The following is a 26,101-nucleotide window of genomic DNA, read 5'->3' as shown; positions in this document are numbered from 1 at the left end:
CTCTTTTTTCTTGAGCACTGTCATTATTCCATGGTAATTGGAGGACATCGATCAGGTACGGCTTACGTCACCATTTATATGAACTATTCTTGTTTCATGTACCTTTATATACCCTCATCGATCTGCGGTCTATTTCTGAATAATATTACTAATATTAGCAATGCTATTCAAATTATAACTATCCGGGGTTGGTAAGTTACTATATACTCGTTACAGTAATGAGAGGCTTCAAATTTTGAAAAAATGTCGGTACACACTGTAGAAGTGGATGGTTCAGAATAGTTTACTGTGGTGCTGCTAAGTTTCGTTTTGTGAGGATGGCAGTTATGGTGGCTACTTTGGAATCAAAGAAACATAAGTAACACACCTCGACGTTCTCCGTTTCTCTCTCTCACCATCCATTATCTTCCAACCAGAAGATTTCTTTCATTATACGTCAATGTTGCTATTTCTCGCCATTGTCCTGTGTCCCATCATTGTTCTGTGCCAGACCATCGTCCTATGAGCAGACACCCCATACTACGAGGTTTATGTTGTTCTCTTCGCTCTAAGTAGAAATATAAATACACAAAAACATCTCACCTGCTTTTTGATTTTTGGTGCTGTATTTGCTTTGATCAGAAGATGAAGGTGAAACTCTCTGATTCCAGACCAACGTTGCTCTCTCACTTCCATGTCCTCTAAGCAGAAAATACAGAAACCCTCCTGTTTCTAGAATATCTTTCTTCCGATCTCTGTCCTCTAAGCAGCTAATATACAGACGAAACCTTCTAATTCTATATCAATGTTGCTCAGCGCGTGTCATCTCTCTATAGCTTTTAATAACAATACTTAGATTTAACTGTGTATACAAACAAATCACTACATACGTCTATTCGTCCAGACAGTCGCATTCTAGTTGCAAATTAAGATCAGATCATCGCGTATTCAATTTTAATCGAAAGATAGGAATTGAATTGTTATAGGGTTTCTAGTGAAACAGGTGGATGAAAAATCTATTTGGGCAAGTATCATGTTCTAGTTGGGAAGTTTTCTTTTTTCTTGTGCAATATAAAAATTACTACTCCACTTCACATTTTGAAGACGTAACCTTATCTGGATTTGACCCAGACTTACATTATGGGTGTCATCGATGAAAGAGAAGACGCTTACCCTTCCGGATCTCCCGGTCCTGCCCTGTACGTTTCTAAGTGTATACGTGGAAGTATTTCCTTTGTTCATATGTTTCCCTAATTCACCGACTTTGAGTTTAAATTACGGTTTTGTTTACATATTATTGGTTTTCTTTTCGCAGTGGAGTATAGAATCAACTAGTCATCATATAATGTTACAATTCTGTTGTGGGGACAGTGAGACGACTGGCTTGACACCAGATAGACACACAGTAGGAACTAATGGGCCATTCAGACCGTAACGAGTAACTATATTTCTGTACATAGAATGCGCTGGAAGCGTTCAAAATAACTCGATAAACGTGTAATGGCGATAGAATGACCCCCTTGCTGATTAACGCGATTCTCTATATAAATGTCGGGAATTCCCCCACGAATCGGGTAGGCTTCGCAAACTGCTGTCTAGACCCGGGCTACGGGTAAATAGGAAAAAAATATACATGACAATAAAATGATCTGTCGAGAGTTACAGACCATAATCACAACGAGCTACATAGATTAATAATTAATACATGTGCTCTTCCCTTGGTAACGCGTCTCGCGCTCAATCAATCGATCGTGTAGCCAGCCACAGCTATCGCTCTGCTTTGGACTCCACCATTCTAAGAAACAGGGGACACAGGAAAGTGACAGTCGACTAAATGTATCTTACTAAAGAAAAAAAATCATTTAATACACATATTCACTAGAACACAACTAATTAATCAATTGCGTGTCATAAAGGACGGTTTCCCCGAAATCTGTATCGCTTTGAGCATTTGTTGTTTTGCGAATCTGAAGCCTCGCTTCCCCAATCGCCGCCGAGTTGGAAACATACTAGCTTTCATCATGGACTCGATAAGGATCTAGAAAGGCAGCCCTCGTGATGTCCTCAGTTTGAAATAGCATCCATGTATTGAAACAAGCGGTCTGAGGTCTGGGAGTACTTGTCGTTGATCATGGAGACCAATACATGCCTAGCTGTAGTGGCAGTGTGTGCGCTCGCATCCCAAGGTAACAAACACAACACACTATTGTTTAGCATGTGCTCCATTACTGTCATTACATTACTGAAGTTTGATTTGTTGACACATTTTGTTTACATAATATATATTTTATTCATGTGTGATGTTTAAATTTTGTTCTCGTTGATAATCAGCTATTTTCATGTTATGTGTTTGAAGCGTCCTATTACTAAATTAGCTTTTGTATTTTATAACATTTTAAATTTAATGTTTTATTTTCTTTCGTAAAATATTTAGTAGATGACAAATATGGAATTAAAAATAAAATCATTTGATTTTCCTGGGAACAATGACGACACGGTGCTCGATTTAATAATATAACATAAACTATAAGTAAGATACGTTATATACCTTATAAGTTTGTTTGTCATAGTAAAGTTGGGTTGCTATAATTCAGCTGACTTGTCATTTTATGTCAATGTAGTTTGTGAAAAGTTCTTTTAAGCAGTATGTGAAACATATGTCTCTTTCGGACAATCGTAAATTAAACAATATCTCAAACAGATATCTCTTTTAGACAATTGTATGTTAACTAATATCTCAAACAAATATCTCTTTTAGACAATCGCACATTAAACAATATCTCAAACTAATATCTCTTTTTAGACAATCGCACATTAAATAACATCTCAAACAAATATCTCTTTTTAGACAATCGCACATAAAATAACATCTCAAACAAATATCTCTTTTAGACAATCGCACATTAAATAATATCTCAAACAAATATCTCTTTTAGACAATCGCACATTAAATAATATCTCAAATGTGTGCTGCTGTGTTGGGTGGAAGTAGAAATAGGGGCAAACACTTTTATCTATTTTAGCTATTATTATTGTGTTGTTTTCCCTCCGTAGTCCAATGCTATGCTGATATATGTACAATTGCAATGACATTATTTTCTTACAAATTTCTGTTGTACAATCGGAGATTAATTGGTTACATTTAATTTGAAATAAAGGAGTATGACGGTGTGACTCCCCGCTAGTGCTAGAACGATTTAATAACATAACTATACAGATGATTCATTATTTGATTGTATGTTTATGGGTGGTAATGCACATTTCATAGCGCATAACGATCATCTCCTGCCGCCATTACAATAAATATCTTTTATCCAGCTTTACAAATGGCTTGTCACATTCAATGTAGAGTTACAGATTTACGATAAGTGGTGTTTTAGTGTACACTATCATCTGGATTATAATAATTCCTAGTGTCTCTATCTCTGGCGCACATGTACTTTCAGCTGGAGGCAAAATACAATATAGATAAATATTACGTCAATTTGTACTAACTTTTAATTCGAGTTGTTTATAGCTGAAAAGAGTGCATACATAAATCAGACGTAAACATGAAGCAATCTAACTATAGAAAGAAAAACAGCAAGTTTAAAAAAAATAAAGAACGGATGCGAAGAAATAAAGAGAGAAGGAACAAGAAAGAAAGGTGAGAAAAAAAGAAAGAAAAAAGAAAATAATTGAGTGAGTGATTGAATGAACAAATAGACAAATACATGACACTGACTGGCTCCTACAGGTCTTACAGGTTGCGCATTTTAATTTCGTTAGTATTTGTAGACTTTCTGTATAAAGTTCAAACCCGTCTTAAAGTCGTCTTGGTACATTGATTGTATGGTAGTTGGTTCTGATTGGTGCCGATCAACTGATCAACAAATTCAGTGTACTGGTCATACAGGTCAGCGTATAGAGTAACACGTACATCATCTTCCGGGTTATACTGCTAAATCAACTAAGGTAGTGAAAGGTATAGCGGCATACTATGTACACTGGTGGCGTATACGTACACAAGTGTTTACGGAGTACATTGGTTTACCATCTTATACAGTACACTGGTTTATCGGCTTACAAATTTTTTATTGTATGTTGTTTCCTGTTTTTGCTGTATTTATACTACAATAAAGGGGGAGAAGCACCGAGCCTGATCATTTAACTGACTTGTTATCACTGTTAGAATGACCAGTCCAATAACGCAATATAATAATGTCTATAACAATACTTAAATCATTACACCGTATTTGGGAAGTTTCCATGGTAATAAATGCTTCGATATATTGATTTATTTTCGGGATGTTAATCAGCTGAATTGAAATGTAAATAGAGCGGATAATTAAAACTCCGAATAATCGATGAATGGTTTCAAGTACAACATTATTAGAGGTACCTTGACGATTGTACGAAAGAGTGAAGCTTTAATCAACACTGTACCGATTACACAGCTTGGCATATCACCCGCCATTAGTAAAAGCCTCGCATGTATGTGTGTGTACACCTGTAGACAAAGGTAATTGGAATAATCTAAGAGCTTCATGTACCTGACATTGAATATGGGCAATTTTGAGAAGCATGGGCGATGTTCACCAAAATATAATTTGTTTATGATATATAAGTTTATAGTATACTTGAATGGGTTTACTGCAGAAGCATAATGGCACAGCCTTTTATTCATGACAGTATTACCAATCTTGTCCTAAACTCATCGCATTGTTCAACCGGAAAAGTATGCAAGGATTGATCGACAGATTTCCTCGATCTAAATTTATAACATAAAAAACAGGGACAGCTTAATACTAAGATGGACTACAATTTCCTTTTCTTGATAGTAACATCCCTGTTTCCCAACCTACGGTGCTTACAAGTCGCAATTGATTCTCCGAATGTCATGATGTGTATGATATATATCGACTGCTGACAGACAAACTAACACAACAGGGTTTCCAAACATGCAGGTTGATGCAGACTATGGAGATGTTTTATTGCCAACTCTAGGTAGAGACCTATTTTCGATAGCTCCAGTCTAGGAAAGCCGTTAAGAGTGTCAGGGGCGCCCGATCAAACACAAAAAGTATGTTTGTTTTCCACTCGGCCAATCTGTCGCCTGTGGGCTCCAACTGACAAAAGTATGAGTCACCTACCCGGGTTCTTTAATGGTATCTTACGTCTGTCTGTGCTCCGTACAAGTGTACCATTGTAATGGTATCTTACGTCTGTCTGTGCTCCGTACAAGTGTACCATTGTAATGGTATATTACGTCTGTCTGTGCTCCGTAAAAGTGTACCATTGTAATGGTATTTTACGTCTGTCTGTGCTCCGTACAAGTGTACCATTGTAATGGTGTTTTCTGAATCTTTATACTTTGTTACGCCTCCCTTATCCCACCTCAATGTTGGCTATATCATTTAAAAGACCTTAAAAATACTTGCTATTTCTTGCTAAAATGTTGCATTTAAGGCAACTGCAACGCCTTGTTTACCCGTTTTGAGTATAACTTGGCAGGATGGGTACTGTGCATCCTATCCGATCCACACTAATGGTGCGATTGTAATGTGATAACGGGCCCTGACTTTAGACGTTAGGTGCACGGATCATTGGTGGTGTTGTTACCGGGGCTCCATTGACATAAGTGCAACCAGTCTGATCATGATATAGGTTATAACGTTGTAAGCTATTGTTTAAGCCTTTGGGACTATGGGGAATTAAGATACAAAAGGTTTTATAAGTAATGCAGAAATTTAGTAGATCTTACGTCCAGACAGATTCCTTTTTGTTAGTCCATGAATATACATTTCTGGTAATGGTTCAGCTTCACCTACGGGGCAGGACACACCCGATATCAGACAGACACGTGGCATATGGCCTTGTTTGTCGGAGGGGGAATCAATGAGATTTCAAACTACAGAAAGAAACATGCTTCCATGTAACATCGATTCGTTGGAGACAAACATAAAAGCGACATTGACTACCTGGTTAGGAAAATGTACTCCAGAAAATTGATCAAGGAGCTTACTTGTCTTAATAACTCAGCCACCAAATGAAGCATAAAGATGTTAATTACATTGAAATTAATTGGATACTTTCCAAATGTAAGTGAATGCCTGATCACATAAAACTAACACAACTTATTAGAGTCCACAAAACAAAATATTTAAACGTTTTTTTTACAGCAACATTTGAGATATACATTTGGTAGCAAACTAAACTTGGTAGCCTAGTGCAAATGGAGTTAACAAGAACATGCACATGATTATGTTCAGCTGAAATTTTAAGTAATCAAAAAACAAACAAAACATGTGTATCCATATTATGAAATATTCAGTTGAATGACTCTTTCCTTTCTCTTTCAATTTTCATATCGCAAAGGAGCTCATGTCATTACAAACTTTTAAACTTTGGTAAACAACGTACTGTAGTGCACTGGAGTTTACATCGTTGTGCACTGGAGTTAGCATCGTAGTGCCCTGGAGTTAACACTAAAGTGAACTGGAGTGCACTTCAATGTTTTGTCAAGTGCACTTCCTTGTTCACTACATGTGACCAACGAAGTGCATCAGATACCAAGTTCAGTTTGCTCCCAACTGTATGTGCTGAAGAATGAACACTATTTAAGCAAAAGGTTCTAAGTTTTAGTAATCACTAGATGTATATAACAACACAGTATAAAATGCTGCAGCCGAGTTAAAATGTCTTAATACTTTACGATAGCTAATGAAAAACCGGCGAACTTATGTTGTATATTACTGCTAATTAGAATATAACAAAGCAGGGCGTCCGACCGGGGTTTATATGTAGGGTTTAGTGCCAAGTAGCACGCACCAACCACAGTACTAAGTACCGGGCATCAATAAATCATATCCGGTCGATACCACGCCACCGTAAACCCCGCGGGACCTCTACTGCTTCAGGTGAGGCTTTGTATATGTTAGTTCAAGACATTAAACTTACTTGTTGAAATATTGATCTATTATAATCAATAACAATTTTCAGAAGATAACTATGACCGAGTCTCTGGCACCACATAAAGCCCCTAGATAACCAATATAAACGGTGTCACATTGTCATCACAGATAGCCCCTATAAACAGTGTCACATTGACATCACAGATAGCCCACATAAACACATTGACATCACACAAAGCCCATATAAGCGGTGTCACATTGGTATCACAGATAGCGCCTATAAGCGGTGTCACATTGGTATCACAAATAGCGCCTATAAGCAGTGTCACATTGGTATCACAGATAGCCCCTATAAACAGTGTCACATTGACATCACAGATAGCCCATATAAACACATTGACATCACACAAAGCCCCTATAAGCGGTGTCACATTGGTATCACAGTTAGCGCCTATAAGCGGTGTCACATTGGTATCACAGATAGCGCCTATAAGCGGTGTCACATTGGCATCACACGGTAAAACACTATTTGGGTTACAACCGTACAATCCTTATGGCTACTCTCATCTTTTATGTTTTAGAAATAGAAGGGGAAAATAGCTCACAAGTCTTAACCGAAATTAGTTACCAAAGTTGACCAGGTGTAAGCTTGTTTAAAGGGACATATCCTATTGTTTCCTCGTTTTAGATAGAGTATTGCTGTACAACAGAACCATCTGTCGGTCATACGAGTCTACCAAGCCAGCCAGTATCCCCTCAAACAGTTTCAGAACCGTGTTTATTGTAGATGTATCGAATGTACAACACCGAACCAACATGGTCATTTTACCGTCCAATTGAATATTTGGGTGAAAACTTAAAATTTGGACTTTTCAGACCCGCCGCTCTTGGCCACACGCACCACCGTCACCCTGCGAAGGATGCGTCCTCATCTCGAGGTCAGACAGTCGCGAGGCGACGATCATTTTATAATGATAGTTTGTGATTACTTTCTTGTCGTCAATTTGTTTCGTCATTATTCGGAAATTAGTGTGCCATTTTGTGTGAGTAAAGAGCCGTTCGCGTGTATGCTCTTGTATCCGTGCTGACCCCACCTACGTAATGGACTGACCACCGCGGCGAAGTCAGGCTCGTTTTGAACTTCAATTTCCGGTGGTACCTACGCTGACACTGGGGACACTAACCCACATCGTTGTTGATACGTTTCCGTTATAGCTGATACCATATTAATGTACTGTTGGGGTTTTTAATAGATTATAGATTCCGCAGACGGCTACAGTATTTCAGGTATGACTGGTTAGTATTGACTTTTGTGTGGGTTTTCTTTTATTCCTTGTGACATTCATCTTCAAGTAAGAGAGATCACAATGGCAACAGTCTCTACACGGACAGTCACTGAAACCAGAGTAAAGGGTTATTTCTTGTTTAAAGGTAGCGCCGATCGGAAATCTTCGACATCGACCCTGGTTTCATGCCTATCTACAACTTCACTTGTTTACCGTGGTACTGTACACCATAGCGGTACTCGACGCTGGTACCCAACACTGGTACCCATTCTGTTTTACTGTGAAAGTTTCGCCTCCTGTGGACGGTACCTAGCTTATCCATTTTTTTTATCCTGTGAAATTTCGCCTTCTTTGGACGATACCTAGGTAGCAGAATACAGTAGAAATGGCCCGACTCTGATAAACAAGGCACATGTCGAGGAAATGTAAACCCGGCGGATTTACCCTACACAACACATGTATACATGTATATATATTTGTAAACTGCATTACATTTACAATACATATAAAGTACTGAGAAGTGTATAAACCTCTTTTTTCTATGTATGTCACTTGTGTGAAAACCATGGTTACCACATCAAAAATTACCAAAAAATGCCAAAAATTGCTATTTTTAACCCAAAATTTGACCCCCGCAACTAGTAATTTTTTTCCTAAGCTCTGTCTGAAATTAAAGATTACCTACCTGGTTGCAGAATTATCTGGGTCCCAGTAAAGTTGTAAAACTTGATTTTTTGCAATTTTGCGTCGTGTGCTGTTGTCAAAATTTTACCTCCTGTAAAGCTAGCTTTTCATGTGTACGCACGCTTTCGGATTATGGCCAAAATTTTATTCTCGAACCAAAAAAATCTTCTTTCTTTTTTACAAATGTGAAGCTCACATAGCCCACTTCATCATGCTTATACCAATTTTAGTACAGTTTTATTTTTATATTTTTTTTACATATCATTATACAGAGGTTAGCCATTTAACAAAAATATCACCCATGGCCACAACCCCCTACTGTACACTGCTACCCTAGCGTACCAATTCTGTTTTCCTTTGAAAGTTTCGCCTCCTGACTGGACGATACCTAGTGTATCTATTCTGTTTTCATGTTTCGCCTCCTGTGGACGATACCTAGCGTACCTATTCTGTTTTCCTGTTTCGCCTCCTGTGGACGATACCTAACGTCCCTATTCTGTTTTCCTGTTTCGCCTCCTGTTGACGATACCTAGTGAACCCATTCTGTTTTCCTGTTTCGGCTCCCGTGGACGATCCCTAACGTACTCATTCTGTTTTCCTGTTTCGCCTTCTGTGGACGGTACCCCCTAGTGTACCCATTCTGTTTTACTGTTTCGCCTCCTGTGGACGATACCTAACGTACTCATTCTGTTTTCCTGTTTCGCCTTCTGTGGACGGTACCACCTAGTGTACCCATTCTGTTTTCCTGTTTCGCCACCTTTGGACGATACCTAGTGTACCCATTCTGTTTTCCTGTTTCTCCTCCTGACTGGACGATCCCTAGCGTACCCATTCTGTTTTCCTGTTTAGCCTCCTGTGGACGATACCTAGTGTACCCATTCCGTTTTCCTGTTTCGCCTCCTGTGGACGGTACCTAGTGTACCCATTCTGTTTTCCTGTTTCACCTCCTGTGGACGATACCTAGCGTACCCATTCAGTTTTCCTGTTTCGCCACCTGTGGACAATACCTAGTGTACCCATTCTGTTTTCCTGTTTCGCCACCTTTGGACGATACCTAGTGTACCCATTCTGTTTTCCTGTTTCTCCTCCTGACTGGACGATACCTAACGTACCCATTCTGTTTTCCTGTTTCGCTTCCTGACTGGACGATACCTAGCGTACCCTTTCTGTTTTCCTGTTTCGCCTCCTGTGGACAATACCTAGTGTACCCATTCTGTTTCCCTGTTCCGCCTCCTGTGGACGATACCTAGCGTACCCATTCAGTTTTCCTGTTTCGCCACCTGTGGACAATACCTAGTGTACCCATTCTGTTTCCCTGTTCCGCCTCCTGTGGACGATACCTAGTGTACCAATTCTGTTTTTCTGTTTCGCCTCCTGTGGACGATACCTAGCGTGCCTATTCTGTTTTCCTGTTTCGCCTCCTGTGGCCGATACCTAGCGTACCCCTTCTGTTTTCCTGTTTCGCCTCCTGTGGAAGATACTTAGTGTATCCATTCTGTTTTCCTGTGTCGCCTCATATGGATGTTTTCCTGTTTCGCCTCCTGACTGGACGACACCTAGTGTACCCATTCTGTTTTCCTGTTTCGCCACCTGTGGATGATACCTAGCGTACCCATTCTGTTTTCCTCTTTCGCCTCCTGTGGACAATACCTAGTGTACCCATTCTGTTTCCCTGTTCCGCCTCCTGTGGACGATACCTAGCGTACCTGTTCTGTTTTCCTGTTTCGCCTCCTGTGGAAGATACTTAGTGTATCCATTCTGTTTTCCTGTGTCGCCTCATATGGTGTACCCATTCTGTTTTCCTGTTTCGCCTCATTTTGACAATACCTAGCGTACCCATTCTGTTTTCCTGTCTCGCCTCCTGTGGACAATACCTAGCGTACCCATTCTGTTTTCCTGTCTCGCCTCCTGTGGACAATACCTAGCGTACCCATTCTGTTTTCCTGTTCCGCCTCCTGTGGACGATACCTAGTGTACCCATTCCGTTTTCCTGTTTCGCCTCCTGTGGACGATTCCTAGTGAATCCATTCTGTTTTCCTGTTTCGGCTCCCGTGGACGATACCTAACGTACTCATTCTGTTTTCCTGTTTCGCCTCCTATGGACGATACCTAGCGTATCCATTCTGTTTTCCTGTTTCGCCTCCTGACTAGACGATACCTAGCGGACCCATTCTGTTTTCCTGTTTCGCCTCATTTTGACAATACCTAGCGTACCCATTCTGTTTTCCTGTTTCGCGTCCTGACTGGACGATATCTAGCGTACCCATTCTGTTTTCCTGTTTCGCCGCCTGACTGGACGATACCTAGCGTACCCCTTCTGTTTTCCTGTTTCGCCTCCTGTGGACAATCCCTAGTGTACCCATTCTGTTTTCCTGTTTCACCTCCTGTGGACGATACCTAGCGTACCCATTCTGTTTTCCTCTTTCGCCTCCTGTGGACAATACCTAGTGTACCCATTCTGTTTCCCTGTTCCGCCTCCTGTGGACGATACCTAGCGTACCTGTTCTGTTTTCCTGTTTCGCCTCCTGTGGACTATACCTAGCGTACCCATTCTGTTTTCCTGTCTCGCCTCCTGTGGACAATACCTAGCGTACCCATTCTGTTTTCCTGTTCCGCCTCCTGTGGACGATACCTAGCGTACCCATTCAGTTTTCCTGTTTCGCCACCTGTGGACAATACCTAGTGTACCCATTCTGTTTTCCTGTTTCTCCTCCTGACTGGACGATCCCTAGCGTACCCATTCTGTTTTCCTGTTTCGCTTCCTGACTGGACGATACCTAGCGTACCCATTGTGTTTTCCTGTTTCGCCTCCTGACTGGACGACACCTAGTGTACCCATTCTGTTTTCCTGTTTCGCCTCCTGTGGACGATACTTAGTGTATCCATTCTGTTTTCCTGTGTCGCCTCATATGGACAATACCTAGCGGTACCCATTCTGTTTTCCTGTTTCGCCTCATGTGGACAATACCTAGCGTACTCATTCTGTTTTCCTGTTTCGCCTTCTGTGGACGGTACCTAGCGTACCCATTCTGTTTTCCTGTTTCGCCTCCTATGGACGATACCTAGCGTATCCATTCTGTTTTCCTGTTTCGCCTCATGTTGACAATACCTAGCGTACCCATTCTGTTTTCCTGTTTCGCCTTCTGTGGACGGTACCTAGCGTACCCATTCTGCTTTCCTGTGAAAGTTTCGCCTCCTTTAGACGGTCAGAGGCATAGATTGACTGAGGTATACGTGTAGTATGTTAACATAGCTATGGGAGATGGATATAGATGACTCTCTGGGTGTTTCGTCTCTGTAGGTGAACTGATGATATACTGTAACGGTGTCGATACTCTGTAAATAATATATATGTTATTGCGTTTGGCAATAGACATTTGTAATAGTCTTCGGATGACAGAAGATTATATATTTTAAAAGAATAATAAAGATGTGTTTGAAAAAAATCGATATTTATACCATTTGAAGGCCTAAGTTAGTAGACTATCCAAGCTCTTGTCACAGGAAGCAAGTGCTGTTAAATTATGTATCAGTTCAATGCATGCTGTTACCATGGTTGTGAACCGCTTAAATACACACACTCGATGACGTAACTATACCATACGCTCTAGTCATTAATAAAACAGAAGTTGTCCTCAAACCCAATTAACAACTGTCATGCAGTCTTGACTTCAGAGCTGACATGTTTAGTCTATTAGTCTTACCATTTTTAATACGAGACACGAGGTGACGATGATTTTGAGGGCTAATGTTTTAATAGGAGAAGAAAAATGCACGGCCAGACCAGGGTTCGAACCCGGGACCCTCCGAACTCTAGACGAAAGCTCTAGATCAATCCCGCTACAATGTATTTCTTAAACAGGAATACAATGTTTACTGTCTTAAATTGTTATTACATTTCTAGACATTTGTAATTAAGTCTTCTTCTTCTTCTTCTTCTTCTTCTTCTTCTTCTAACTTCAATTTGTCCGACACATTTCTCAAAAACCATTTGACAGAAATTAATGAAACATTACCATTACAATTAATACTTGTTTACTATATATTTGTAAAAGGAGTAAATAAAAAGGAATCAGAATGTCGTTGGTTCGTCAGCCGATACCATTGGATCGGTAAGATGGCGGCTTACTTTTGCTCAGTCGACAGCATCTTAGTGGTTGGACATATTGTAGAAGACACATTACAATAATTATTTGGACTATTTTATCTGATTAGTATGGAGTGCTTCTCGTGATCGATGATTCATTTGTTGTGTCGGTAAAATGAGTGTGTATGGGTCGATTTACATCGTTTTATCAGGTCAATATTGACATTGGCTACAGGTAAACCAGGTCGTCCTGTGAACAGGATCGAGGAATGGTGTCGTGCATGCAACCCTCTCAGTTTATTTAAGCATTGAACTGTTTTTGTATGATATTTATGATCTATTTGAATGACACAGCTTTGCAAGCAAACAACATAATGCGCGCTAGCGCATTATGATTTGTTTGCTTGCAAAGCTGTGTCATTCAAATAGATCATAAATATCATACAAAAACAGTTCAATACTTATATTTACGTTTTCTCTGCCTCTTATGTTCTTTTTTAACTTATAATTTATAATTAAAATTAAAAATGCCCGCCTTATCGACAGTCCACACAATTTCGTTCAATAGTTTGAACAGCGTATTGTCGCGTGCTGATTGGCAAACAAAGTAGTACTTTGACATTTTAACAAACACTTCAAATTTATTCCACAATTTAGTATCAATACAATTGCGTATGATATGTCTATAGGGTGATTCCAGTTTTTCAATAGAAATCTGAGCTGAAAGTTAGATTTGAAATTGTTTCGATTTTCCCCCGGAACAAATTTCGCGCATGGATAAATACAGTGAACACCGTGAATGGGACCTTGACCTCCACGAGGGAGTTATTTTTGGAAGTTAATTCGAACTTTTCTCTTTGCTCGTTTTGTGAAGAGTCCAGGCGTGAATGTATTTGTTGATTATATGGGAACCCGACAACAATCGGTAGATTCTATAAAAGCATCGTTATTTGACATGTCGTCTGAAACTGAGGAACCGTGGATCCGAGACGCGTGAAACTGATACAGTTGCGTTTGAAGTGAGTGATCTAGCGACGGAGCACAGGTTCGTTACAAATGTCTGAAATGACGAATGTTTATGTGTGCTGTGACTCATCAGTAGGTCTGTAACATATGTGTCAGTAGGTCTATAGAATATGTGTATTTCAGACATTTATAACGAACCCCTGTTGATCAGTGCAGTGTAACAGACGATATTTCTGATAAATTGCATGAGCGTTAAAATTGTTTCCATTGCCGGCATTGGTGTTTTCAACCGATGTGCATTTTGTACGATATTGCAGACCTTGGTCTTGTTTTCGTTGTAATAAAAGTGTTTTTTATTTTATTTGTAATTTTGCACATAAAGTTACAATGACATTATCAAATCTCACAATGCCCAGCGATATTTCAGTAGCCGTCATGTTTATTTACATTGGATATTGTACTTCCGGTCAGTGTTGTAATTAATACGCTAAGAATTGTGTCTCGTGCGGCATGGTAATTATGGCTCGTGCGGCATGGTTATTAAAGTCCCATCAACGACACAGCTCTCAAAGAGGCTATATAGTGACAATGTCATGCAAATGTAAATATATAGATTTGAATTAGCCTTTTAAATAATCCTGCTAATTAGGTCGCAGAACATCCTTTCCACAGGGCCGAATCACCATAGTCAACAATAAACTAGGTGCTACGATTGTTGTCCATCTGTATGGTCGCAGACAACGATTCATTCGGCAAACTTTCAAGATATAAAAGTAACTATTACATTTCTATACAAAAAAAATAAACAACGTAAGGACCTCGTCAAAAGTTCATTATTGATGAGATATTCTTCATTAGATAATGGTCTTTTGATCAGCGATGTAGCCTTGATCATATGATCAATAAATTAAAGTAGCCGTCACCAGCGATATAGCCTTGATCATGTGACCAATGATATGGCCTTGATCATGTGATCAGCGATATGGCTTTGATCATGTGATCAGCGATATGAAAATAGTCAAGAGGATATATAAGAATGTGTGTAGGCCTATAGTCTGAACCAGAACTTCACAGAGATGATGTGCTGAAAAGAAACGACAAATGCAAGCTCAGTAGGCGTTATACATACGAGTTTCCTAATTATGACAATCTATTTTCTGAGTATGACATCCTAATCTCCATCATGCATCTGGTTACATCTATAGATACACGGTGCTGGTAAAATGTGAAAGCATTTTCGAAATAGAACGTAACAAGGGGCTAGATGTTAGACGAAACCCTACCGGATGTCTCAATGTAAAACTGACATGGCGAGTTCGATTGAAAAATTAATCCTTCGTATTTACTGGAATTAAGCATTTCCGTTGTCGATCTGACCGCCATCACCACAATAGGATGGCCCCCGTCCTGGAGTGTGGATGATTATATGAGGGTGGGAGTGACAACCATGTCAGGTCGATAACGGCTTTCAGGTCGCGCCCAATTCAATGATACAGGACAGCGGAGGTACAATGACATCTAGTCGGTCATTGTTCCCGCTATGGACATCGGCGTTTGAAGGCTGTGTGTCCCTATCAGCGTAACGTACCATTGCGATTATAAAACCTTTCATATACAATTAGTGTCCCCACGCGCTGGCCATGAGGACAGCGATGATTGACAGGTATCTGTGGTAGTACACAGGTCATGGTAGTGTACACGATATCCATACATGGGTTGATGGTTTGTTTGTATTTTACGTCCAATTAACAGCTCTGGGCACACTCTCATCTCAAAGTTAAGGAAAATATCAAGCAATGTATTGTCTATTGGAAATCTTAGACTTGAGGAAATCTCAAGAGTCGAGATGTTTTATACAAGTGGGCCATGGTCATGTAAGGACGTGCCAGGTTTTGATGGTATCGTGAATACTGTTTCTACATAAATCCATGTGTTTGTGCTTGCCTTTTGGCTCTTGTTCAAGTCTTTACTTCGCTATACGTTGTTTTACCTACTCTGAACATTTCTGATTCAGGTCCTTTTATTGATATGATTATCTCTACCTAAACTTTCTGTCGATTTTTTATAAGATTGTTTCTACCTAAAGATGTGTGCTTAGGTTTTTATTGTTTCTATTTATAAAATAAGTCGTTAAGGTTGTCATTTATATATATATCACGGAATTAGATCAGATTGAAATACTTGCAACAACCCGGATATGGTGTTAGGGAATTTATGGTCTTATCACGTGATCCTTCTAATCGAATCATATATAACCATGATAAAAGGTGAAAAAGCTGCATTTCTTTAAAATGTAAGCTAGTGCGGGATACGGGTGAATTGCTAACGTGAAGTAGATCCTGGCGGATGTAACGCCTGTTTACTTAAGAAAGAGAACAAATCCGATTTTCACATATCGTATTATGGTCATACTGTTACAACTACAGGTAGCTAATATGGCCGTGGTTGGCATACATGTCCATATCGTCAATATAGGGAATCTGTCCGCGTGATAAAATGGAAGCCAACATTTTTACGATAAAAGTTCTTTCTAGAATAAGATGGTAATGCTATTGACCTGCACTATACCACGGTAGCGCTATAACTCGATCCCCTCGGTGTAAGGTGAGCCAGCGATTGGAAGTTTTGAACGCTTTTCACCAGTCATGCCAAAGACCGAATGTTATTCTGTGTTGCCTTGTAACGTGTTCATGTCCTCAAGTGAAGTTCGTCTACTCAAAACGTGTGCACTATCCTATCCTAAACTTCCGGTATTGCATTGCTGGCTAAAATCAACTACAAAGTGTACTACATTGCGATTCCTACTAGACGAGGTTAATACACCGGTCACAAGTCCTCCAGGAGTATGCGAGTTACCCGCCATGTTGAAATCAGATTGTACCAATGGACGGAAGGGATAAAAGAAGGTCTCCCTGGTGTGTGGAGGAGGCAGACTGAGAGCTAATTAGGGAAGGGAATTTTCAAGGTGGTTTTCAACTACGCATTATTGCAATTGACAGATGTCCTGATTATATATAAACGTTACTCCAACCATTGGAGCTTACTCGGCTTCCTTGGTTACCATGGATAAACAACGATCGCCGTCAGGGACGGACGCTTGGGTAGGAACGTTTCCGCTTCCGTTATACAAACAGTCCATTCAAATTAGACTGGTGATGTATCCATTGCTTTTAAGAGAAACAGAAAATACATCACTGTGAAAAAGTACTTGAGTTCGAAAATATGACAGCTAACTATGTCCACACTGCGTAGGAGGGAGGCAAATAGAGGGCTTCTTGATCCGGACGTCACAGTAAGAGGCACCATCGATATATTCACTGTGACGCGGCCATGTTTGACAAGTGTCAGGGAATGTTTGTATTCTTCCAAGGACAGCTAGCTACGCTCGATAAAGTCCTAACTTACTGTTAATGAATATATCTCGCCTTGTAATTAATTTCTCAGAACTTCAGAAACAAGTAAATGCAGCCTACAGATACCTAACTAACAGATACAATGTCGGACAGTATTGACATTCTGGCTATCAGAATGACATTCGGTAAACTTGGGTGCTATTTTCGATGTTGCTTTAGGCAAAATACGCCTTATATGACTTTATTGGAATATTGTTATAATAAAGCAATCACTCGTTAATGAGTGAACAATTAAACAGCAATGACAGCAGCCCCGGTCGGTAGTGAGGACAGTTTTCAAACCTCGGTGTACTTGCGCCTTTACGCTAGTTTGACTCCTGGTTATACCGACTCAAGTTCGTGATCGCTACCCTGCATTTACAACAAATGTAATTGTCAGTCATATTTACACATGTCTGTCGCATTTACACGTGGTAGTTATATTAATACGTACCGGCCACATTTACACGGGGTAGTTATATAATTACGTACCGGCCACATTTACACGTGGTAGTTATATTAATACATACCGGCCACATTTACACGTGGAAGTTATATTAATACGTACCGGCCACATTTACACGTGGTAGTTATATTAATACGTACCGGCCACATGTACACGTGGTAGTTATATTAATACGTACCGGCCACATTTACACGTGGTACATTGTAGTTATATTAATACGTACCGGCCACATTTACACGTGGTAGTTATATTAATACGTACCGGCCACATTTACATGTAGTATAGTCTTATATCAACGTATTTGCCGACCATATTTACTCTTGTAATCCTATACGTCATATGTTCCACGCGTTAGTCACGCGTGATCGTAATATTTACATGCGTTGTTTAATTTAGTTTCAACATTTTTTTAAGATAAAGCATTAGGTAAATGGTTGCAGAACATATCGAGGACGTTCTACACGTGTAGGTATGATTTACACTGAAGTATGTCGTCGTTAGCGTTTTATATCCATGAGGCCTTGCTGTACCGTATCGATATACAATGTATCTGCAGTGATACTGAGAATGGTCGGGTGTATACATCACAATAAATGCACTGTAAGGGCTGAGGGCCCTCACGAAGTTAGCTCTAGAAGTACGGAGATGGATATCCTAAACCGGAACTTCTTCTGGTATCTAGTTCATTAACCCCATAAAAGGAATAAATTTCTAAACGGAATTGTTTATTTTCTCACGCAACCCCTCGTATTTTACCTGCATTTGTTACGAAGACGCAGAGCCTGCATTCCCTGCCATATGTTTGTTTTCTATTCTCCGCTTGGCTTTTCAAATACAACAATAGGTCTACCAATCCTGTGAATGAGGAAATGCTCTAGAGTAGTTGTTTAACTATTGTAAGACTGAGCCAATAAGTTCGATTTTATTGTATCAGTTATGCGGAATCTACTAACAACACAAAGTTTCGAATGCAATTCGACGAGGAGGTAATGACCTTGGCACCTCGTGATGAACGTGACTTGGTGGATAATTAATTGGTGTCTATATTTGGTTGATAGTGTTAAAGTCTTATTTCTGTTCTCAAATGAACCTAAATAGATACCTTGACTAACAATACAGGTTCAACACATGCCTCAAAGATCTATAAGAGACGTCAAATTAACTAAGTATCGCGATAGGTCTATTGTGTGACACTATGGCGCTGTGGTTTGTGCTTGGTCTTTTTTGGAACGCCCTACAATGCGTCACCAAATTAGCACATGTATACGTTCACTTAGGGTGGTAAACAAAATGTGACAAGGAGGAGGGGGCACGTTTTACCAGAAACAGACGTAGACAGGCACACATGCTGTAACAAAAACCTACTTCAAATACATTTCATTAATATATACATCAATAGTATAACTCCCCACAAGTACATTTCACTGGTTTAGCAAACTCCCTAAAATCACTGGTACATTTCACTGTTTTTTACTACTGTAACATGGACCACTATTTCATTATCGTAGCATGTTCGTCTTACACCACTGACATAGATTGCAAGTTTGGCATGTTCCTTGCCAGATTTCCATTAGGTTATACTATGTATTTCGTGCAATCACGAAATTTAATCTTAATTTTGTCAGAAAGGCAATTCACATTTCAGACCGCCATTAATTTTGCGAATGGTTTTGCATTGCCTCCATGTAACAGTGATATAACGGGGTCATCAGCTCGCGACCACGGCCGACGTGCGACGCAGTTCGTGTCATGTTGGTAATTGGAGGAGACAAAGATTGGTTTCGTATCTCTCAGCATGGAATAATAATCGGCTTCACGCAACTTGGTTACAAAGGGCAGTCGGTTCTGTTCTCGGGTGTGATAGCGATTGTGTAACGATGTTGACGTCCTCCGCCATATACAGCCATACGGTCATTAAGGTGCTTCTTCTGGTACCTAGTTCATTAACCCCATAAAAGGCTGATTTTTTATACCTTATTCATGGACAAAAACATACATACATATACCTCCTAAGCGGTTGACGGTGATTGGTCCGTTTGTTTGCTACCTCCTAATAGGCTAACGGTGATTGGTCCGTTCGTTTGCTACCTCCTAAGAGGCTGATGGTGATTGGTCCGTTTGTTTGCTACCTCCTAATAGGCTAACGGTGATTGGCCCGTTCGTTTGCTACCTCCTAAGAGGCTGACGGTGATTGGTCCGTTCGTTTGCTTCCTCCTAAGAAGCTGACGGTGATTGGTCCGTTCGTTTGCTACCTCCTAAGAGGCTGACGGTGATTGGTCCGTTCGTTTGCTACCTCCTGATGTATAGTTTAGTTGTTATAATCTTATGCCTGTGGCTGAGTTTGCTAGTCATACTATATACTTATATCTATACACATCCAACTTAAGTGGAAAACTGGAGGGTTTCTCGTCATGTCTTCTTAGGATTCTTCATCCTATTGAACAGCAGGGAATATGTTGTCCTCAACCTTCCGTGTTCAATGTTAGTACATTATTGTAGTGCTTTATATAATAATGTGTGTTCAGTCCATCGTAAGTTTACGTGTTATCCCACAGTCAACTATCAAAACAATCAATACAGTGATCGATTTCATTTTCGGCCAATTATTAATTATAACATTCTGGAAACCAAAAGTCATCCCTTAAGTTTTGTGGTTTAATGTGTCAGATTATTAAATCAAAGCTGATAGTCTTTCATGTGGCTACATTATGCGAAATTATATTAGGATAAGATTTTTTAATAATAATGATGTGGGCTGGTCACAACCAAAAAGTTGGGGAAAATATCAATTGTTTAATCATATCTAACGTTCGGGATTTTGACACACCATTTACAGATAATCCTGACATAAATATAATTAAACTAACTTTCTAATGCTAAATAAGGAATTTCTTTTAGGGGAGGGGGGGGACATTAATCAAGCAACAACAAAGCTTTGTGTTGAGTTATTCCGGTTTTCTGCTTCCTTGATTTCCACTATCAAGTACAGATAAAACACACAGCAGTGCTAGCAAGATAACGTCAGCGGTTTCCTGGTGTAATTAACACAAATCACAAAAACACAAGATGACCTAAACGGTATTGAAATATTAATGGGAAGACTATGCTCCTTAATACCGAGCTAGTGGGCAGATTAAGACGGACACTCTGATGACGCAGATATCGAGGTGTTTGTTAGGGAAACTTCGACAGCCACGTCGCTCCATATTAGAGTGTTTTATACAGGATAGAGCGCTGGCTAATCTTTAATGGTGTCTTTAAAGGCAGTGCCTGCTGCCGTGACGTCTAATGCCGCACAAACCTGCTGATTAAACATTAATTTGTTTGATGGGATTAAAATCCCATCTCAGCGCATACCTTGGATATTGCCGTGTTTTGACGATTAGTTAACCGATCTCGTCTCCGTGTTTTAGAGAACTTTTTAAACAAGAGGATAACGAACGGCTAAGAAGTGGCGTGTTAATATTCAAATCAAGTGCTCGTGTTTTATTGTTAACCAATGTGTGTACTGTTGGGCACCGCGTTGTTGTCTTGCATTGTTTGACGAGAGTCTGTAGAAGTATATAGAACAAACAGATTGACCAGAAACATGGACTTTCAGAACTGTAGACGTTTTCGATCTAGATGGACTTTTTGACGGACGGACTTTCAGGTAGACATTTGGAATTTTGAAATTAATATGACGCTGCTAGATAAATATACGTAGATAGGTGGCACCGAATTTGGGGAAAACCCGAATCTATGTATCCGAAGATAGGGTATAGTCATCCTTGATAATTTATATGCGATAGTTTTCTTACATCGCTGACAAATTTATTTCTTCGAGATGTGGAGCCATTTTGTGGCAATTGATCAACTTCTTTAATCTTAGATTTAACCCAAAGTTAGGAGTTATAAAGTCAGCACGATTCTCTGCCGAGGGATAAATAACTGGTATGGTGATGAATCCAACGCATCTCGATATAATCAAAGGCGCATGAAATGTGTAACATAAAGAAATGACACGAGGATGGTGTTATTAGGAGAATAGCGCACGTGAGTTGTCTTTCGTTATGTAGGTAAAGATAGGTTTGTCTCTTCCATAGCAAAAAAAAGAGAGGAATGTACCTGTGAAGGTGGGACAATTTCTTTTCATACGTGGCTATTCGTCAAAGATATCTTTATCCTCATCGCCATCGGCAGCAATGTAAGGAATGGTTATATTTGCGTACGCAGCAATCAGGGCCTTGTCAATTGTTGTGAAACAGTTTAGTATTGTTTATTATTACTACTATTGTTATTATTTAGATGTTGAGCTAACCAAAGGCACACAATCTGACACCATGGAAATGGCAGACTAAACGAGAAAATTGAAAGGTACGGTGTACAAGTCTAGTCTATTCAATAGCATGTCCAGGATGCTGAAAACCCAGAATTCTTTAGACGCCCCTCACCATGGCGGCACTAGACTCGAGACGTCACATCCCGGTGATGTGTTCCCGATTCCAATCTTTTTTACATGGATCCCGGAATATATTCGCCAACATTCATGTAAACTGCATTAGATATATCTGCGAAATCTTGTTGTGGTAAAATGGATGTGATGGCCACGGTCTCTGTCAAGCGATCCGCCGATATACGCTTGTTATAGGGCCAGACCTTCGCCAGGAATTACTGCATGGTGGTTACTAGCGTAACGGATTGTAAAGGTATTATTTCTCAAATATCAAAAAGACACATTCATATGAAATGCAAAGGTCGAAAGTCAACGTAGTTTGACATTTGTGAGATACATACTGAAGTATCTGACTCATCACCAGACAGAACCAATACCGGTACGAAAATGTCAGCATTATAGGGACACAATTAAACAGACAGATCCAATACAGGTACCGAAATGTCAGCATCATAGGGACACAATTAAACAGACAGATCCAATACAGGTACCGAAATGTCAGGATAATAGGGACACAATTAAACAGACAGATCCAATACAGGTACCGAAATGTCAGCATTATAGGGACACAATTAAACAGACAGATCCAATACAGGTACCGAAATGTCAGGATAATAGGGACACAATTAAACAGGCAGAACCAATACCGGTACCGAAATGTCAGGATAATAGGGACACAATTAAACAGACAGAACCAATACCGGTACCGAAATGTAAGCATTATAGGGACACAATTAAACAATCATGTTATCTACAATCTATCAAAATGTCGTGCCACAATGTTAGAAATCACCTGTGTACATTGCTTAGGTTGTCGTAATATCTCACGCTAGGAATGGTTTACAAAAATGTCATGTTCCGAGTTCGCCTCGTGTCATGATGTAGTCTACCAATCCGATTACCCATTTTTTCAGTTAAAACAATATCTTAGTATTGAACAGCACGTGTAACATAGGGCAAGTTGTAACTAACTCCGCCTCCTTACAGACAATAAATCAGTCACAAGGCCTGATTTATAGTTAAGTAATTAAAATCACCAACGGTTTGGGATACATCCAATCTCGCGTGAATTATTTAGAATAGTGACTGAACTCAATACACCACATCTTGACATTCTCATTTAGAAATGCCATCTGCAAACTTGGTTTGCCGAAGGTGTCAAATTACTTTCTCCTTGACGAAAGAAAAACATACACGAGCAAAATCTAATTCTTTGAAAACATTGTTTACTTCTAATTAACCTTTTTGATAGTGCGTCACTCATACTGAAGACGATTACCATTTCTGTTAAATTATTATGCCGAAGAAATTTTGTTGCTTTATCTCGAACTAAGCAAATATACACCATTTTACCCTACTCCTGTTTGAAGATAACAATATTTCCGCACAGGATTAACAGTAGGTTTGCATACCCAGCAATACATTAATTACACGGAGCAGAGTTTAGATACTGCATCTCTAAATAGCTAATTATACTTTATGTCTTACTGCGATTCAAATGCTAATTTTGGATTTTTGTAAAAAAAAAAGTAGCGTAAGGAGGCGATTTGTATGGGGTTTTAAGTAAAAGGAAGTAAGACATATTTGTACCAAACACATCGTTGGTTGTTACGCCGACTGGTCTCGTCATTTTGATGTTAATATCAAACAAATAGCGGTTTGTTACGCCGACTGGTCTCGTCATTTTGATGTTAATATCAAACAAATAGCGGTTTGTTACGCCGACTGGTCTCGTCATTTTGATGTTAATATCAAACAAATCGTTGGCTGTTACGCCGACTGGTCTCGTCATTTTGATGCTTATATCAAACAATCGTTGTTTGTTATGTCGACTTGTCTCGTCACTTTGATGTTAATATCAAACAAATCGTTGGCTGTAACGTCGACTGGTCTCGTCATTTTGATGTTAATATCAAACAAATCGTTGGCTGTTACGTCGACTGGTCTCGTCATTTTGATGTTAATAACAAACAATCGTTGTTTGTTACGCCGAATCAAACAAATAGCGGTTTGTTACACCGACTGGTCTCGTCATTTTGATGGAGAAAGAGAAGAGAAATGCAATGGCCAGACCGGGACCCTCCGAACTCTAGACGGACGCTTAACCAATTGAGCTGCCTGGTCGCCGACGATCGACCCACTCCAGTTCCGCTACATTCCTCCCTCATTTTTCTAAGTCTTCGCCCCCGATTCGGATATCCCCTTGCTAATCATTCACCCAGTGCCTTTAAAAAGGATTGGCATGCTCGCCAAGTTTGTAACAGGAGAAAGAGAAATGCAACGGCCATGCCGGGGTTCAAACCAGGGACCCTCCGAACTCCGACGATCGACCGATTCCAGTTCCGCTACATTTATATAAAACAAATCGTTGGTTGTTACGTCGACCAGAAGGACATGATAATTTGCTACACTGAACTGTATTTGGGCCTGAGCTAAGACGTTTAGAGTAATTTTACACGTTTTAGGATATTATCATCTTTGGGCGTGGCATTTTTACCGAAAATTGATCTAAACCCCTAAAACGTGTAAAATTACTTTATAGCTGTAACAAATTATCAGGTCCCTGTGACGTCGACTGGTGTTGTCATGTTTCAAGCATGTCGTCGTGTACCACATGTGGCTTCCGACTTAAATCCTTTCTAATTACCAAACAAGCGCGCGAGCGGTCAACGGATATTGACATTACGGTTAGACATCAATATAACGAGAAGAACGAGCTACTGTGGGATTTCTCGCTGCTTTTGCAATCATGGTTATAAAAAGACCCTTTCTCTGCTAAATGTTACTGTTGAACTTTTGTTTTAACAACGGATACGTGAACGCTGACATTTTTGTCGTGTCCTACTCTTATCAGGTACACAGTAGAAACAGATATCTTTGTAGGTTCACGATTGCACGGAACATATAGGTTTTGGTTTAGCTATTGAATGGGTGTTGATTAGGAGAAATAACGGTTGTCAAGTTGGCAATAACTTGACTACCTTTCAAAATACTTATCCCATTAACGTTTTAATGTCAAATACTCCTTGGCTTTCGTTTTGTCTGGGCTCCGATTGTACGAAATTGAAGGCTCAGCGTTATAATGTAGCTTTTTGATTGGTTCCAATCGCGATGCTGATAAACAGTGGTGTGCTTTGAAGTCTATCAAAGAGCCTACTCGCGAACAATGTCGTCACTGTTTCCTTAACGCTGCCGCGCGATTCATTTCTATCTTAAATTAAAACATTACTCCGAGATCACAGGACAGCAGGATCAGTTGATACAGATATTCTGTAACGACAAAATCAATGGCTACAAAGCAGATACGTGGTATCAGAGCTGAACACTCGGAATTTGGAGATGCTTGATGAGTTTAAGCCCCAGTCACACTGTCAAGGTATTGGCCACGGCATACCCCAGATGTTAACGGTTCTATATACCCTGGCAAACCGTGGCCACCTCTCCAATTTTGGCCCGAAAACAGTTATCTACGGCGTTGTTAGGGTATAACTATGGTATATTAAGATGTCACTACGAGTATACCACGGTAGATACCGACACTACTTCAATACCACTACGGACCACCACGATATGCCACGATACATCCAGGTTCCACTTCGGTATCATCACGGATTGTCAAGGTATGACTACGGTTTTCTAAACAGTTTAAAACAACCGTAACGAGCTACGGATCACCCAGGATCAACACGGATTATCCCGTCTCCAATACGGACTCGCTACGGATACCCAGAGTTGTCCCCGGTTTGTACCGACAGTGGGACTGGGGCTTAATGCCCCGGTCTCATATTCACGGATCGGACGCCGGATTAGCCACGGATACGATCCGGCATCATACGTGGCAATCTGTAGTGGTCCGTTTCAAGTTTTTCAAGTTTTAATATATCCAAATGCAATACAGCATATAGGTTACAAA

General features: G+C 39.9%; 1 protein-coding gene across 1 annotated transcript in view; it reads left to right on the top strand.

The window, feature by feature from the left end:
* The first annotated feature begins 2,001 nt into the window (after window positions 1-2,001).
* Window positions 2,002-26,101, top strand: part of LOC110445986 (FK506-binding nuclear protein-like) — a 56,743-nt gene continuing 32,643 nt past the window's right edge. The window contains exon 1 of the mRNA XM_021490909.1: window positions 2,002-2,165. Coding sequence (XP_021346584.1) covers window positions 2,111-2,165 — 55 coding nt within the window. The 5' untranslated portion in view covers window positions 2,002-2,110. The remainder of the gene's footprint in view (window positions 2,166-26,101) is intronic.

The sequence above is a fragment of the Mizuhopecten yessoensis genome, unplaced genomic scaffold (genome assembly GCF_002113885.1).
Source record: "Mizuhopecten yessoensis strain PY_sf001 unplaced genomic scaffold, ASM211388v2 scaffold2435, whole genome shotgun sequence".
Classification (NCBI taxonomy): domain Eukaryota; kingdom Metazoa; phylum Mollusca; class Bivalvia; order Pectinida; family Pectinidae; genus Mizuhopecten; species Mizuhopecten yessoensis.
This window is presented reverse-complemented; position numbering and strand designations above follow the sequence as displayed.